General features: G+C 37.9%; 1 protein-coding gene across 3 annotated transcripts; it reads left to right on the top strand.

Moving 5' to 3' along the window:
* Positions 1-2,258: 2,258 nt before the first annotated feature.
* LOC115662316 (TMV resistance protein N-like) lies at positions 2,259-13,414 on the top strand. Of its 3 annotated transcripts, none has more exons than XM_030584475.2 (6): positions 2,259-2,658; positions 8,136-9,231; positions 9,321-9,599; positions 11,006-11,782; positions 12,146-12,810; positions 12,987-13,414. In XM_030584475.2, the coding sequence occupies exons 2-6, from the start codon at positions 8,257-8,259 to the stop codon at positions 13,105-13,107; spliced, it is 2,817 nt and encodes a 938-aa protein (XP_030440335.2). In that variant the 5' UTR covers positions 2,259-2,658; positions 8,136-8,256; the 3' UTR covers positions 13,108-13,414. The 3 variants fall into 3 exon arrangements, with proteins under 3 accessions (XP_030440335.2, XP_030440334.2, XP_056158553.1); XM_030584474.2 differs by lacking the exon at positions 2,259-2,658 and adding an exon at positions 6,953-7,530; XM_056302578.1 differs by lacking the exon at positions 2,259-2,658 and adding an exon at positions 6,953-7,530 and having other exon boundaries at positions 11,393-11,782.
* Positions 13,415-14,401: the final 987 nt, after the last annotated feature.

Here is a 14,401-nt window from a genome sequence, read left to right on the forward strand (position 1 = left end):
GAATGTGAAATTGTGAAATGTGTGTGTGAGGTGTGTATGTTTGGCCGTGCGTTTGTTGGCCGTGTATAAGTGTGGTTTGAGTGGAACGAGGATACGGAAATGTGGGATTGGTTGGAAAGGATTCATCCTGAGGCGTGTACATTTACGCGAGACGATGCCGTCCCTAACGAGGTGACGATGCCCGGCCTGACGAGATGTCGATGCCTGACATGGTCAGAAGACCGTTGGCCTGATGCGTGTTACACGGGCGCGGTAGAAGGAAAGTGTGTGTAGGATTATGTCCTGAGGCGTGTACGTTTACGCGGGACGGTGCCGTCCCTGACAAGGTGACGATGCCTGGCTCGACGGGGTGACGATGCCTGACGAGGTCAGAAGACCGTTGGCCTGATGCGTTTTACGCGGGCGCGGTAGTAGTGGAAGAGTTGAGAAGGAGCGGGAATTGGCTTGAGGTGCGAGATTTGAGAAAGTGACGCATGGTGTGAGTAGTGTGCGAGTGTGTTTGTATCGCGTGATGTGATGGTTAATTATGGGGTAGAAACTGCTAGGCATGGTATGGGACATGCCCAAGTAGTTTCTATCTTATAATTAAGGCACGCGCGCGTCTGTGATGTGTTGCTGTGATGTGCTGGCTGTATTATGGCCTAACGTGCAGGAACGTGCATGATGGGTTCCAGGTAGGTTCGTGTGTGATTGTTAGATTGATTGATCGTTGTGTGAGATGCGTGATCTATCTAGCGGTACGTGAGTGCCTACGTGGGGTTTGGGGTTGTACACTTATTGAGATTCGTCTCACGGTTGTATAACCGCCACTTTCAGACCCTCAGCCTTAGACCCAGGAGGCCCGCCTCCTCTTTTTGGAGTTTCGAGGAGCCGTCCAGGTTGGCCAGTGGAGTTGCAGGCGATGCCTAAGAAGTCTTCCGGAAGATCGAACCAAGCGAAGTAGGAGCATGAAGAAAGGAGGATGAGCCCTAGGTTTTTCCTAGGGTATTATAGGGGTTGTTCAGACTAGTTTGACCAGTAGTGAAGTTAAGTTAACAAGACCCTGATATTTCGTTATGACGGTGATTTCGGATGCTGGTTTGCTGTATATGTTTGTAATATAATGTTTGTATATTTGGTGCTGTATGAATATGTTGTTGTTTGATTGTAGTGGTGGTCTACCCCGTTGTCGTCATCTTTCTGTCTGGGGTTTTGTTTTATATATTCGCTTCCGCATGTGGCTCTGATGTTTGGGTTGGGTCGGCGACGTTCCTGGGACGTCGCAACAAATTCGACCTGTAGCAGGATGTCGCGAACTCGATGGGGGTTCAGGGCGTGACATTACGCGCTCTCAACCCGTGATCGACACTAAGTCAAATCACGTTTAAGTTTGCTCGAACCAAGGCGACCTCGATTGTCATGTAATTGCAAGGGTCTGTCACTAGTTCCCTGCGGACACGATCAATCAAATAGATCGCTCTCTGTTGGCCCAAAACATTCCCCCGTCAATCTTTATGGTCGAAGGTCGAACCAAGGTCGAGTTCTTTGGTCGTGCGAACTCAATCCCGTAATAGCCTTATTCTTAAGGTTAGCATCCCGAGAATGCGCGGTTCTGGGTGAGATCTCACTATAAGTGCATTGGCCAAAATATTTATTTCATAAATTTCGAAAAAAGGATCGAAAATTCAGAATGTTACAGTATTTTATTTTTATAAAAGAAAATTCTCCATAAGTCGTTAGAGTTAAATATTGAAACTTTATAGTTCCCTCGCTATCTTCGAAGAGAATCTTATAGCGTGCTCAACAGTATGGCTTTTTTAGAAGACTTCAAAGTCACCGACAAAAGCAGGTGCGAGGGCTCATCGGGAAAATGCAAGTTCAATTATTTATCTCTTGACTGGTTCTTCTCGGAGGTAAGGGATGAAATTTCGAGGAAGACCACGAAAGTTGTTTGTCGGTTTGTGATCTATTACTGGTCCCTACTTTTGTCGGCCACAAAGAAGCTTGTGTCACGCGGTCGCACGCCGGTCTTCATTTTCCAAAGTTCTAATATTATTCTTTGTTTACCCTACCCAAAAAAAAGTCTTGCATCTCTGTCCTTTAGTATAAGAATAGATCAAAGAAGATCAAGCGGCGAATGCACTACCTGAAAACACAGTTTCAGATTTTCAGTGGATAGTCATTGCTGATTGTTAAACTCCATTGTCCAATGGCGGCTTCATCAAAATTCAAAAAATTTTACGATGTCTTCTTGAGTTTCAGAGACACGGATTTGCGTAATAACTTCATCGGCCATCTCTACCAAGCTTTACACCAGATTGGAATATACACTTTCTAGAATAGTGAGGAATTGAAAAAGGGAGACCATATATTGATGCTTATAAAGGCCATTGAAGAATCATGCATCTCAATCATCGTTTTCTCTTAGAACTATGCTTCCTCAACGTGGTGCTTAGAAGAGGTGTCCAAGATTATGGAGTGCAACAAGCAAAAGAACCTCACCGTTCTATGAGTGTTTTATAAAGTGGACCCAAGAGAAGTGAGAGGGGGCAGAAAGAGTTATCGGAGAGCTTTGGCTAAGCACGAGTCCAAGTTCGGGAAGGATTCGGAGAAAGTGAAGAGATGGAAGAAAGCTCTTTCCGATGCCGGTAGCTTGTCCGGGTGGCATTTGAAAGATGGGTAAGTGAAGCGGAGTTTATAATTTCTGTAAGAAAAGTAATCTTTACAAGCTAGTAGACATATTGTTTTTTTAAAAATAAAGATAAATAAATAAATGGACGCACACGTGCTTGTAAGTATATGTATACATGCTTCATCTTATGATTCCTAAAAATTCTTGAGTTGCTTAAGTTTAAGTTCGGGAAGGATTTGGAGAAAGTGAAGAGATGAAAGAACTACACAAGACCTGAACACCTATTTGTTAGTTCGATAATATACAAACTGGGAAAAGATAATGCTCCTTTTTATAAGACTGCAAATCGCTCACAAACATTAATATATGAAAGAAAATTCTATAGCAAAGAGTATGACAACTATAATACACAGGGAAGATGTTTAAATGATCTCTGAGAAATTTGATATGGTGATAAATTTTCTGTATTTTAATAAGAAGAATTTAGTGTAATTTGAAGTTTTGAAAAGTGATTTCTACATTGTAAATTTTCAATGCATCTACACAATTTTGAAATGATGCAATAAAATGTATAGTTTTAGAAATTAATAAATTTGCCAATCTTATCCTACAATAATTTACTTATTTAAATAATTACAAAATTGATTTGCACAAGATTAGTGAAGTGTTAACATTTTTTGTTAATTTTGAAACATAACCTAAATTAACCCTTCACTTCTTGTGCATAGCACGGACTTTTTAGGTAATATAAAATGATGTCGGGGTACTAAGATCCAATTTATGTAAGACTTTCTGCCCTGGAACAAAGTGGGTATTGGTAATGTCATACTCATGTGGCCCAAATATATAAAGACGAAGGAAGAAATAGAAAGGTTGGGTTCTTTAATTAACGCCAAAATCTAAAAATTCTGCCGGTTAGCATAAAAATGTTAGTTTTCTTTTCCTTTTTGGTAAGCCGGCAGCTAAGTGTACATTATGAGTTTTCAATTTTATTTCACGAAAATATTTTAATATATGTATCATACCCGAATTATAGAAAATGATTGGCCGTCCTATAAAGGATGAAGCCTTGAAAACCAACCATTCATAAAAATTTAACTTCATATAAAATCATTCACCAGGTAAAACTTGTATTCACAAAATTTAAAAAACATCAAGGCTCAGCAAGTGACAATTATCATTATTTCTATGACATAAAATCACGAGTAATCCAATTTTATATATGTGTGTGTGTGTATGTATCGACTATATGCAATGCGAAGGTCATATAAAAGGTACTAAGAAGGTCACGTTTCACCGTATGACAAAATTTGGAATCCATATATATGTCTTTGCAGAACCCAAGTTATAATTTTTCTCAAGCATATTGTCATAAAAACCATTAACCTATTGCGTGCAAACTGCTATATGATTGGACTACCAACTTACAGGTCAAAGGTCTAGATTTAATCGGTCCATAAGGGCTTATCGAGTTTTTTATGGGCCTCTAGGGAAACTATGAGTATAAAAAAATAATGAAAGAGGGCTAGACCTATCATATACTTAAATTGTGCATATAATTTTATATCTTTTGAGTAGCCATGCTTTAGATTATTATTTAGCAAAGAGAAAACAACCACTCGGAGGTCGCGAACGCCAATTCGAGGAAGCCAGCAAATTTGTCTTATTAGTGAGCCTATAACAAAAGCTAACCCAATGAAAGCGAATACTTCATTTTCCATATAAGAAAAGGAAAAACCAAGACTAAAACAAGCGGAAACCCATTCCGTCAAGCCGGCACATTAATTAAAAATTTATCTTATGTTGAACGTCATGCTCATCTAAAATCTAACAATAAATTTAACATCAAACAAAGAAACTTTTATCAATAAGACAATCCGAATAATGCCGTGGTATGCCGTCTTCAGTGGATTCCATGTGTTCAAAATTCTAATATTATTAATGGAAATTACTTTTCAAATAATGGGCACTTAGCTAATGGGTGTGAAGACAGCAATGTGGTCCACATAGATGGAACCGGAGGAACAAACAGGAAGGTTGGGCTTTTTAATTAACACCAAAAATCTGAAAACTCTTCCGGGTAAGCGTGAAGATGTTAGCTTTTTTTCATTTTCGGTAGGCCGGCAGCTAAAAGCGTCCATTTAGTTAGTGAAAATATTTTGAGTAGACGGTTTTATTTCGCAACAATATGTTTGATATATTTATCATACCCCAAATTCATACTGAAATTATAGGGGATGACCAGCTGTCCTATAAAGGACGAAGGCTTTAACGAAAACCATTTCATAAGAAGTTGACTTCATACCAAAATATTTATTGGGTAAAATTTGTATCTACTAAACTTAAAAATTCCCAAACCATGTATAAAAGGAATTCAAAAGTAGTCTCAATTTCCAAATATTTATTTGGTAAATGCCATTCTAGGTCATCCCATATCATTCTCTTAGTGTCCCCATTTACTCCTTACTCGTTCTTCTAACAAAGAATGGTAATAGAAAGGGAGAGAAAAATTATGGCTCAGCAAATGGCAATCATCGCTAGTTCTATGAGATCGAGTCATAATTACTGCAATTTTTATAAATCGACTTAATGCATTGCCGAAGTAATACAAGTAGATATTATCAAGTAACATGAATATTCCATCTATTCTCCGTATGCCAATGCATCACATAATATGCATCAATCACATGAATTCTATAGTAGGCAGCAAATATCAATGTCAACCACTCATGTCATGAAACCCTATGCTCACATTTCGGCAAGTTACAAAATCTGACATTCGTGTATTTATATATATACTTGCACAACCCAAGTTATAATTTTTCTCCAGCATATTACCGTAAAAGTTATTGAGCTATTGCATACAAATTGCTCTATACGGAACTACTATTGTAGTTGAAGGCCTGGACTTAATTTGTTCATAGAGTTTGTGGACGTTTTATAGCCAGGCATTTGCACTCATGCTAACAAATGTGTGTATAGAAAAATGAAATAGGGATAGACCCTTCATATACGTTTCATATACTTAGTTGTGCATATGATTTTATATGTTTTGAATTGTCATGTGTTAAATTGTGTTGATGGCTTGAGGAAAAAGGAAAAGCAAAGAAAAGACAACTACTCGGAGGTTGGGAATTGCCCTTTCAAGGAAGCTGGCAAAGTTTTGTTCACTAGGGAGCCTTTTGACGATAGCAAACCTAATGACAAGAAATACTTCAATTACAAATGGAAAATGAAGACTAAAAGATGGAAGCCATTCCCTCAAATAATTCAATGCATTACATAATACGCATCATACCATAGTCCATATAGTCGGCAGCAAATGTCATTGTCAACCACGCATGTCAAGAAACCCTATTGTCACGATTCATTAGGTGCCAAATCTGACATCTATATAAGTTATTATAATTTTCCTCAAGCATATCCTCGTAAAAGCCATTGATCCATCTTGTGCAAACTACTTTAAATTAGGACAACTAGTATAAGTCAAAGGTCAAGAATTAATTTGTTCATGGGGCTTACGGGGTGATTTATAGGCCTCCAGGGTGGCTGGGCCTTTTGTGCTCGTGCCCCTTTGTTTTAAAGAAAAATGAAATAGCGCTAGATCTATGTCATATTTATTTATCTGTGTAATTATATACCTTTCATGTAATCATGTGTTAAATTATTATTTATCGTTTAAAAAAAAGGAAGTAAAGAAAAAACCAACTACTCGGAGGTCGGGAATGCCCTTTCGAGGAAGCCAGCAAAGTTTTTTTTAATTATTGAGCCTATGACAAAAGCTAACCTCATGACATGAAATACTTTAATTAAAAAAAGAAAAGTGAAGACCAAACTTATCAAAGCCATTTCCTCGAAGCTGGTGTGCGGTCTTCACTGAAAATGAGTCCATTTCTTCACACCAATTACATATCTTGGTCCACACTTAAGCACCATGTTCTTCCAAAGTTCATCTATTATTAATAGAATTAAAATTATTTTTTGCTGGTATATTTGATTTTGCGTGTAATTATATATCTCTTGAGTGGTCACGTGGTAAATTATTATAGATCAAGGAAAAAACTACTTCTCAGAGGTGGGGACGAAATTTCGAGGAAGACAACCAAAGTTTTTTGTTTTTTAAACTAAAGTTGCTTTCATGAGTGAGCCTATGACCTCTATCACGCGCATCCACCACGCCAGAGTTGTTTGTCGGTTTGTGATCTATTATTAGTCCTTGCTTTTGTCGGCCACGAAGAAGCTCGAGTCATGTGGTCGTACGCGGTCTTCATTTTCCGATGTTCTAATATTTTTCTGTGTTCACCCAAGCCAAAAAAGGTCGTGCATCTCTGTCCTCTATTATCAGAATAAATCAACAAGAAGATCAAGCGGCGAATGAACAACCTGAGAACACAGTTTCAAATTTTCAGCTAATAGTCATTGCCAATTGTGAAACTCCATCATCCAATGGCTTCTTCATCGAAACCCAAAAAGATTTACAACGTCTTCTTGAGTTTTAGAGGTATGGATCTACGTAACAACTTCATTGGCCATCTCTACCAAGCTTTACACCAGAATGGAATATACACTTTCCGGGATAGCGAGGAACTGAGGAAGGGAGACCAAATATCAACGGCACTTATGAAGGCTATTGAAGAATCGCGCATCGCGATCATCATTTTCTCCAAGGATTACGCTTCCTCACCGTGGTGTTTGGAAGAGTTGACAAAAATCATGGAATGCAAGGAGCAAAGAGACCTCATAGTCTTTTCAGTGTTTTACAAAGTGGAGCCCAGGGAAGTGAGAACACCAAGAGGGAGTTACAACGATGCTTTGGTTAAGCATGAGTCCCAGTTTATGATGGATTCAGAGAAAGTAAAGAGATGGAAGAAAGCTCTTTTTGACGCCGGTTGCTCGTCTGGGTGGCATTTGAATGATGGGTAAGTTGAGTGGAGTTCACATTTTTGTGTAAGAAACTAATCTTTACAAGTAAGCATACAGACTGTTTGTTAAAAAAAATGAATCGACACATATGATTGTAAGTATAAAATGTTAAAACTTGATCTACCAATGGACAAATTGTTAAGTGCCATTCTTGCACTTATCCCACTTCTTTGGAAGGAGTAAGAAAGTTCGCAACGCCAAATACAGGATCATTAGTTTGTACAGGCCACGTAAGGCAGGTGTTTAATAGTTTTCGAATCCCAATCTTAACCACCATTCAAAGTCCTAAATAGCTCTTTTTGATTAAGCGTGTAGATAAATCATATAGAACAGTCAAAAGGGAAAATAAGTAAATTATCATGTATAAATCAAAAGAACATTAATCACTTGAATGACTAAAAGTTGAATCCTGAACTTGTTTTGATTGACGTGTGGAGCTCTTGGAGTTCTAATTCGACTTGGTGGGAATACAATTTGTTTTGGCTATGATCATCTGAAAATGTGACACAATGTTTTGTCATTGTTAGTTGGTGATTGCTCATTAAATGCTTATTCAAATTGCTAAAACAATTCTACAACTTGTTTTTGTGCTTTTTGTCAGAGATGAGTGGGAGCTTATACAAAGAATTGTGAAGGAAATCTCCACTCACCTAAACCGAACACCTTTGTACGTTGCTAAGCATCCGGTTGGGATAGATGCTCAAGTGGTTAAGCTGAAATCGATGTTAAATGTTGACTTTGATGATGATGTTGTCATGGTGGGATTATGGGGTCCCGGAGGCATAGGCAAGACAACCTTAGTAAAAGCCCTTTATAATGCTACTGTTAGTCAATTTGAGGGTTCATGTTTTCTTGCAAATGTTCGAGAAACTTCACAAGGTTGCATGGGTCTAGTTACTTTGCAAGAAAAATTACTAAAAGATGCATTATTACTACAACAAAGATTAGAATTGTCAAATGTTGATAAAGGTATTAATATAATACAACACAGACTTTGTTGCAAGAAAGTTCTCCTCATCCTTGATGATGTGGATGACTTGAGCCAATTGAATGCTTTAGCAGGAGAAGGCAACTGGTTTGGTGATGGAAGTAGGATTATCGTTACTACAAGAGATAAACGAATGCTACATGGCCTAGATCATATATATGAAGTTAAAGCACTCAATGCCAGTGAATCTCGTGAGCTGCTTAGCCATCATGCTTTTCCGACACACCAAAAATTAGAAATCAGGACAGATCTGGTGAATAGTGTTCTGAAACATGCTGGAGGCCTTCCTTTAGCGCTTGAGTTGTTGGGTTCCTTCTTACGTGATAGAGGAGAACGTGAATGGAAGAGTACGCTAAAAAAACTTTCTAGAATTCCTGACAAAACCATTAATGATGTGCTCAAAATAAGTTATGATGGGCTAGAGGAAAATGAGAAAGAGATCTTTCTCCACATTGCCTGCTTCTTTAAGGGGCGGACAAGAGAGTATACAAAGAAAGTTCTTGACAATTGCGATCTTGAGACAGCTGTAGGATTTGATATTCTCATTAAGAGGTCCTTGATAAGCATTGAGTTTGGAATCCTAAAAATGCATGATTTGATTCAAGCGATGGGTGTAGATAAGGTGCACCGAGAATGTCGAGATGATCCTAGAAGACGTAGCAGACTATGGTTGTATGATGATGTTGTCGATGTTCTGTCACATGAAATGGTAAGTTGTGAATAAGATCAGAATTTTGCTACTTATTTTTTACTCTAATTACCAAAAATGCATAATATAAATTAATCTTGTATATACAGGGAGATTGTGCTGTAAAAGCTATAGTGTTGGAACTACCTGAGCCGATAGAGATGTGTATCTATCCTAATGCTTTTACAAAAATGAGAAGGCTGAGATTGCTCATCTTGCGGAATGTGCATAATTCTTTCCAAGGTCCTATATGTCTTCCTAATGAGCTTGGATGGTTTGAATGGCCTGGATGTGCTCACCAGATTCCAGAATTTTCCTTTGGTCCAAAGAAAATAGTGGGACTTAATATGAGCGGAGGCAACATCACAAGAGTGGTGAAACAATTTAAGGTAAGCATTTACCTACATAGAACTTTTTATTATCTACTTCATTTGTATACGATTATGCGTTTTACATGTACTAGTAAACAAAAGGAAGTGGTGCTCCTCTGTTTCAGGCACCACTTCGCTATTTTCTTTCAAAATGACCCCTCATTACTTGCGTCAGAGATATTTTTACGTGCAGCAAAATTGGCAATTGAAAAATTAAGCGTAAAACCTCATTAAAAATAAATACACAATGTGAAAGAGAAAGATATTTCAAGATTTGAAATTTTTTTTATGGAAGTCATTACATCATAAGTTTAAATACTTTCTAAGCCTAATGTCCGTAACAATCTGACATAGTTAACTTTCAAATCAAATCAAATCTATCTAGTGAAGAAATTCAAAATGTCAATGTGCTAGTGTAAGCTGTGTAACCTCATTCTTGCGTCGATTGCTTACATATAACCTTTTCTACTTTATAGAAAAACTGTACAATGGTCGAATATGAACGAAACAATTATATGACAAACAAACTTATTGATATTGTGTATAAATGTAAAAACACCGAAGGAATGGCTGGCTGAGTGGTGAAGTGTTTGATTTAGATGTGACAAATCAAATATCCTAAAACTGGATCTCCTACTCAAAGTTACCTTAGGGGCCAAGTCGTCATCAAGTGATGAAGCCTTACCCTATGCACAGAGGTAAACCGCAGGATTTGTCTCGCATCTATAGAATTATAAGGCATTCTTAATCGCTTAAATCATTTCTTAAGGAGCAACAATTCTACGTAGATGTAGTAATATATCTATTATAAACTTTGTTAGTAATGTGTGTACTGCGTTTACAAATAATTCGATATAAGGGATCTAGCAGTGACATACCACTAGTTTCTTAATCGAATGTTAGAGCTAGATTTTGAATTGAATATATGAGATGTTTTTGTCTTCATAATGTTTTTCAAAGTTGGTTTCATTGTCATTGCGTGACTTCAAAAAAATTAAAAATTAATTAATTTTTGGGAAAATTTCATTGTGAAAGAATATATATATTTTACGTTAAGCTTATTATATATAGTCTAAACTGAAATTGAAAGAATGTTCACTCCTGTGCTTGCCACGTGACATTCACTTTGCTTCTATAATTCACACATGGCACGACACATGGCTTAATTTTGTCACTTGGCCCACATTCGCGTGGTCGCTGTGTGGCACTTCACCTTTTCTTGCCACATGGCTCACATCCTACCAATATCCATTAGCCTTTTGATTTATCCTCTCTAAATTTCAATCGCTTACCATATATATGTACAGATTTGTAATTACTAGCAAAATCACTAAGTGTTTAGTAATTTCTCAATACAATATATTATTCTCACAAAATCAGTATATAGTAACTTCGAATTGACTGTAGATTTCGCTGTTTTTCAGGACTTCCAACAGATGAAGTATATTGATTTCAGTGAATGCGAGTTGTTAGTTAGTATGCCCGACCTCTCGTGCACTCCAAAACTTAAGGAATTGTATCTCCGAGATTGCAAAAACTTGGTAGAAGCCCATGAGTCAATTGCATATCATAACAAGTTACAAGTGTTGAATTTAAGTGGATGCAAAAGTTTTGAAAGGTTCCCTGATATTCCACATAAACTCGAAAGCCTGAAATTTCTTTTTTTAAAAGGGACCGCTATCAAAGAACTTCCTGCATCACTAGAAAATCTTGTCTCTTTGGAGAGTATGGATTTATGTAATTGCAAGAACCTAATAAGTCTTCCGTCCACCATATACAAGTTACAAAACATTCAAGAATTGATACTTCAGGATTGCACGACCTTAATTGGGTTTCCAAAGTACGAGGATCCTGCTAATCTGTCTATGAAGACTGGATTTCCAAGTTTACAATATTTAAACCTTCAGGGATGTAACCTGTTCGAAGTGGAGTTTCTTGAGAATCTTTCCAGTTTTCCTGTCTTGAGAAGGTTAAATCTGTCAAGGAACAATATTACTAACCTTCCAACATCCATCAATAAGCGTGATCATTTGTCCCTGTTAAATGTGGGAGATTGCTATCAATTGCAAGAGATTCCCGAGCTTCCACCATATTTGAATTACTTTTGGGCGGATAATTGCAAATCTCTGCAAAAAACTGGAGATCTCATTTCATCCCGTGAAATTGCCCTTAAAGGGTTGAGCATGATTCAGAAATACACGGTTAGATTCTCTCTCTCTCTCTCTCTCTCTCTCTCTCACACACACACACACGCACGCGCACGCACACGCACACGCACACGCACACATTGATGTGGAGTGTACGCGGGATCTAGTGAGTACTCATATATTGCAAAAGCAAAAAACGAAAGATTGGAATGGAGGTGGCTACAGTTCTTTTATAGGAACGATTTTATCACGAGACTTGTATATTAATATAAGCAAGGATCAATGAATCTCTACTCATTTATAGAGCTCTAGTTAGAAATGGAATTCACTTAGATTGCTTATGAAACTCATATTGAATTCTTCTATTAAGTACTAATAACAAACTTGGGTACTTTATAATGGTTTATCTTATAACAGATTGATTGTTATTCCTTTATTTGTCTCCCTGGAGGAGAGATGCCAGAGTGGTTCGTCCCCGTTGAAGAAGGTTTGGTATCTTTCCGGGCTTCAAAGGACTTGTATAACAAGTTTCTTGGATTGGCTTTCTGTGTCGTTCTCAGTAATAATGAACAGAAAGAGCAACAAAGTTGTTTCATAAAACCATATGTTAATGGCCAAAGACAGGGGGACATTGAATGGATGCTCAATTCCTTTGATTCGGATCATCTCTGGCTTCAGTTTCATACACCATATTTGTTTTTTAGAGCAATCGATTTTGGTCCAATTGATGGAAGTTATAAACAATTTGGGCTTGAAGTGTCATGTGAAAAATTAAAAAAGTGGGGATTTCGAATAATATGCAAGCAACTAGAGGATAATCTAAAGGTTATGGTCCAGCACAATCAGCTAATGGATCCAGCTTTACTCTATGAGATTGGTCATGACTCAACCAATTCAGAAACTGAGAGTTCAAGCATGCACGAAGACACTTTGAGAGAAATAGATTGTCATACTGAGGAACATAATCAAATAGGATCAAAGAGAAACCATGAGTTTATTCTCCCTCAAGGCAAGCGAGTCAAGATGGTGTTGACTTCCAATTCGACCGATAGAGAAGAGAATGGTGAGGAAGCAATTCGTAGGTGAGTGAACTCAGTTGATCTTGTCCTTCTTTCTTCGTGTTCCTCTCGTTTTCTTCTCTTTTATCTCTTTTCTTTGGTTTTAGTTTTTCTCTCTCCGCCTTCTTTCTTTGGGTATTATAGCCATGTATAATATATCTTTTTTTCTTTTTTGTTAAATCCTCATTTCTCTGCCATAGGCAAACTTCAACTTCCACCAACGCCACTTTCAGCATCGCAACTGCTCATCTTCCATCAGACACCGGTGAAGCTCCGACAAATGTGAGATCCCCACCTGCCAATGAAGGCGACGAACCATGAAGTTCGTCTTCCTGAAATAAAGTCCCTATCGAATCGATGGCAATGGAGGCCGGCGAGCAAAGGCAACGGACTACCACTGCCGTCCGAAGCCATGGAAACTGATGATGTAGCTTCACGTGAACGATTCTCTGCAGAGGTTCTGGGCTTCATGTAGCTTGCTATATATCGAGTAACATCTGACACATCCGAAATGTGATACTTGAGATGAATTTTGAATTCAACTTGTATGGTGCTACAATTGCGCGGGAACTTGAAGATTGTGTCGTTGAATTTGTTCGAGATATGTTGAATAAGTGTTTCTTCATAAGTTTAGTCTGTGGATGCTTGGTAGTGAATCCATTGGTAATCGACGTTACACGCTGCAAAATCATCAACAACCCCTTGAAGGTATAGCTTTTTTGTCTTTCTTTTCAAGGGTGGCGACTTATTTAAAAAAGTAGGTGAAGTCTAGGTTCAAAGGAAAAACAATCGAGGGAGAGTGAAACAATGGGAAGCAGGGTGTACATGGTTTGGTTCAGTCTGCGTTTCAGGTGAAAACCTAAGCCAACCTGGATGCTATAGGTTGGGAACTCACTAATGCGAAACTAGGCGTTGAAGCTGACAATTCGCCCCACTAGAGAGAGAGAGAGAGACGGCGGGGGAGGGGGAGGTGGAGGGGAGGGAGGGATTTGGGTGCTTTTGAGGTGTCTAGGAATGTGGATGTGTAGTTGTTGCAACCTTACCTCGGGATACACTACCTAGGGGTTTAGTTAATGGAATACTTAAGCTTAAACTTAGCTTGAGCACTCCCAAATAATGGAATTTCCATGCATTATTAGGCTATAAAGGGTTCTGTTCCCATTACTCTTTCATAAGATATGACTAAGGCTAACAATAGCAATATTCTTGCTTTATTATGCACAATGTGTTGCTTTTTTCATTTATCATTGTGCTGTGTCTGGAACCATATTATGGTTTTTATCAGCTTTTGTGAAGTTCCTAATATTAATTTTCTTAGGCTACATGTTAGTTAGACTTTGGTATTCTTACTTTGTACAAAAATGCATTGCGAGTATTGTATTGCCTTTTAAGATGGAAGAACTAACTCCTTGGGCACATTTCTTCATACAATGGCCACATGTACACAAATAGTTTAGCCTGGTTTCTGGTAGAGATCATCTCCTATATAATAGCCTATTGCTGCAATTATTTATAGTTTTATGGTGACAGTACACTACTAAAAATGATTTTGTGGACAGTAATGAATAGTTGATACGAAAAATATTTGGCCCTTTTATCATCATTGGGACCATAC

Source organism: Syzygium oleosum, unplaced genomic scaffold (genome assembly GCF_021117445.2).
Source record: "Syzygium oleosum isolate NSW1041296 unplaced genomic scaffold, Sole_v2.1 Sole_v2.24, whole genome shotgun sequence".
In the NCBI taxonomy this organism is placed as follows: domain Eukaryota; kingdom Viridiplantae; phylum Streptophyta; class Magnoliopsida; order Myrtales; family Myrtaceae; genus Syzygium; species Syzygium oleosum.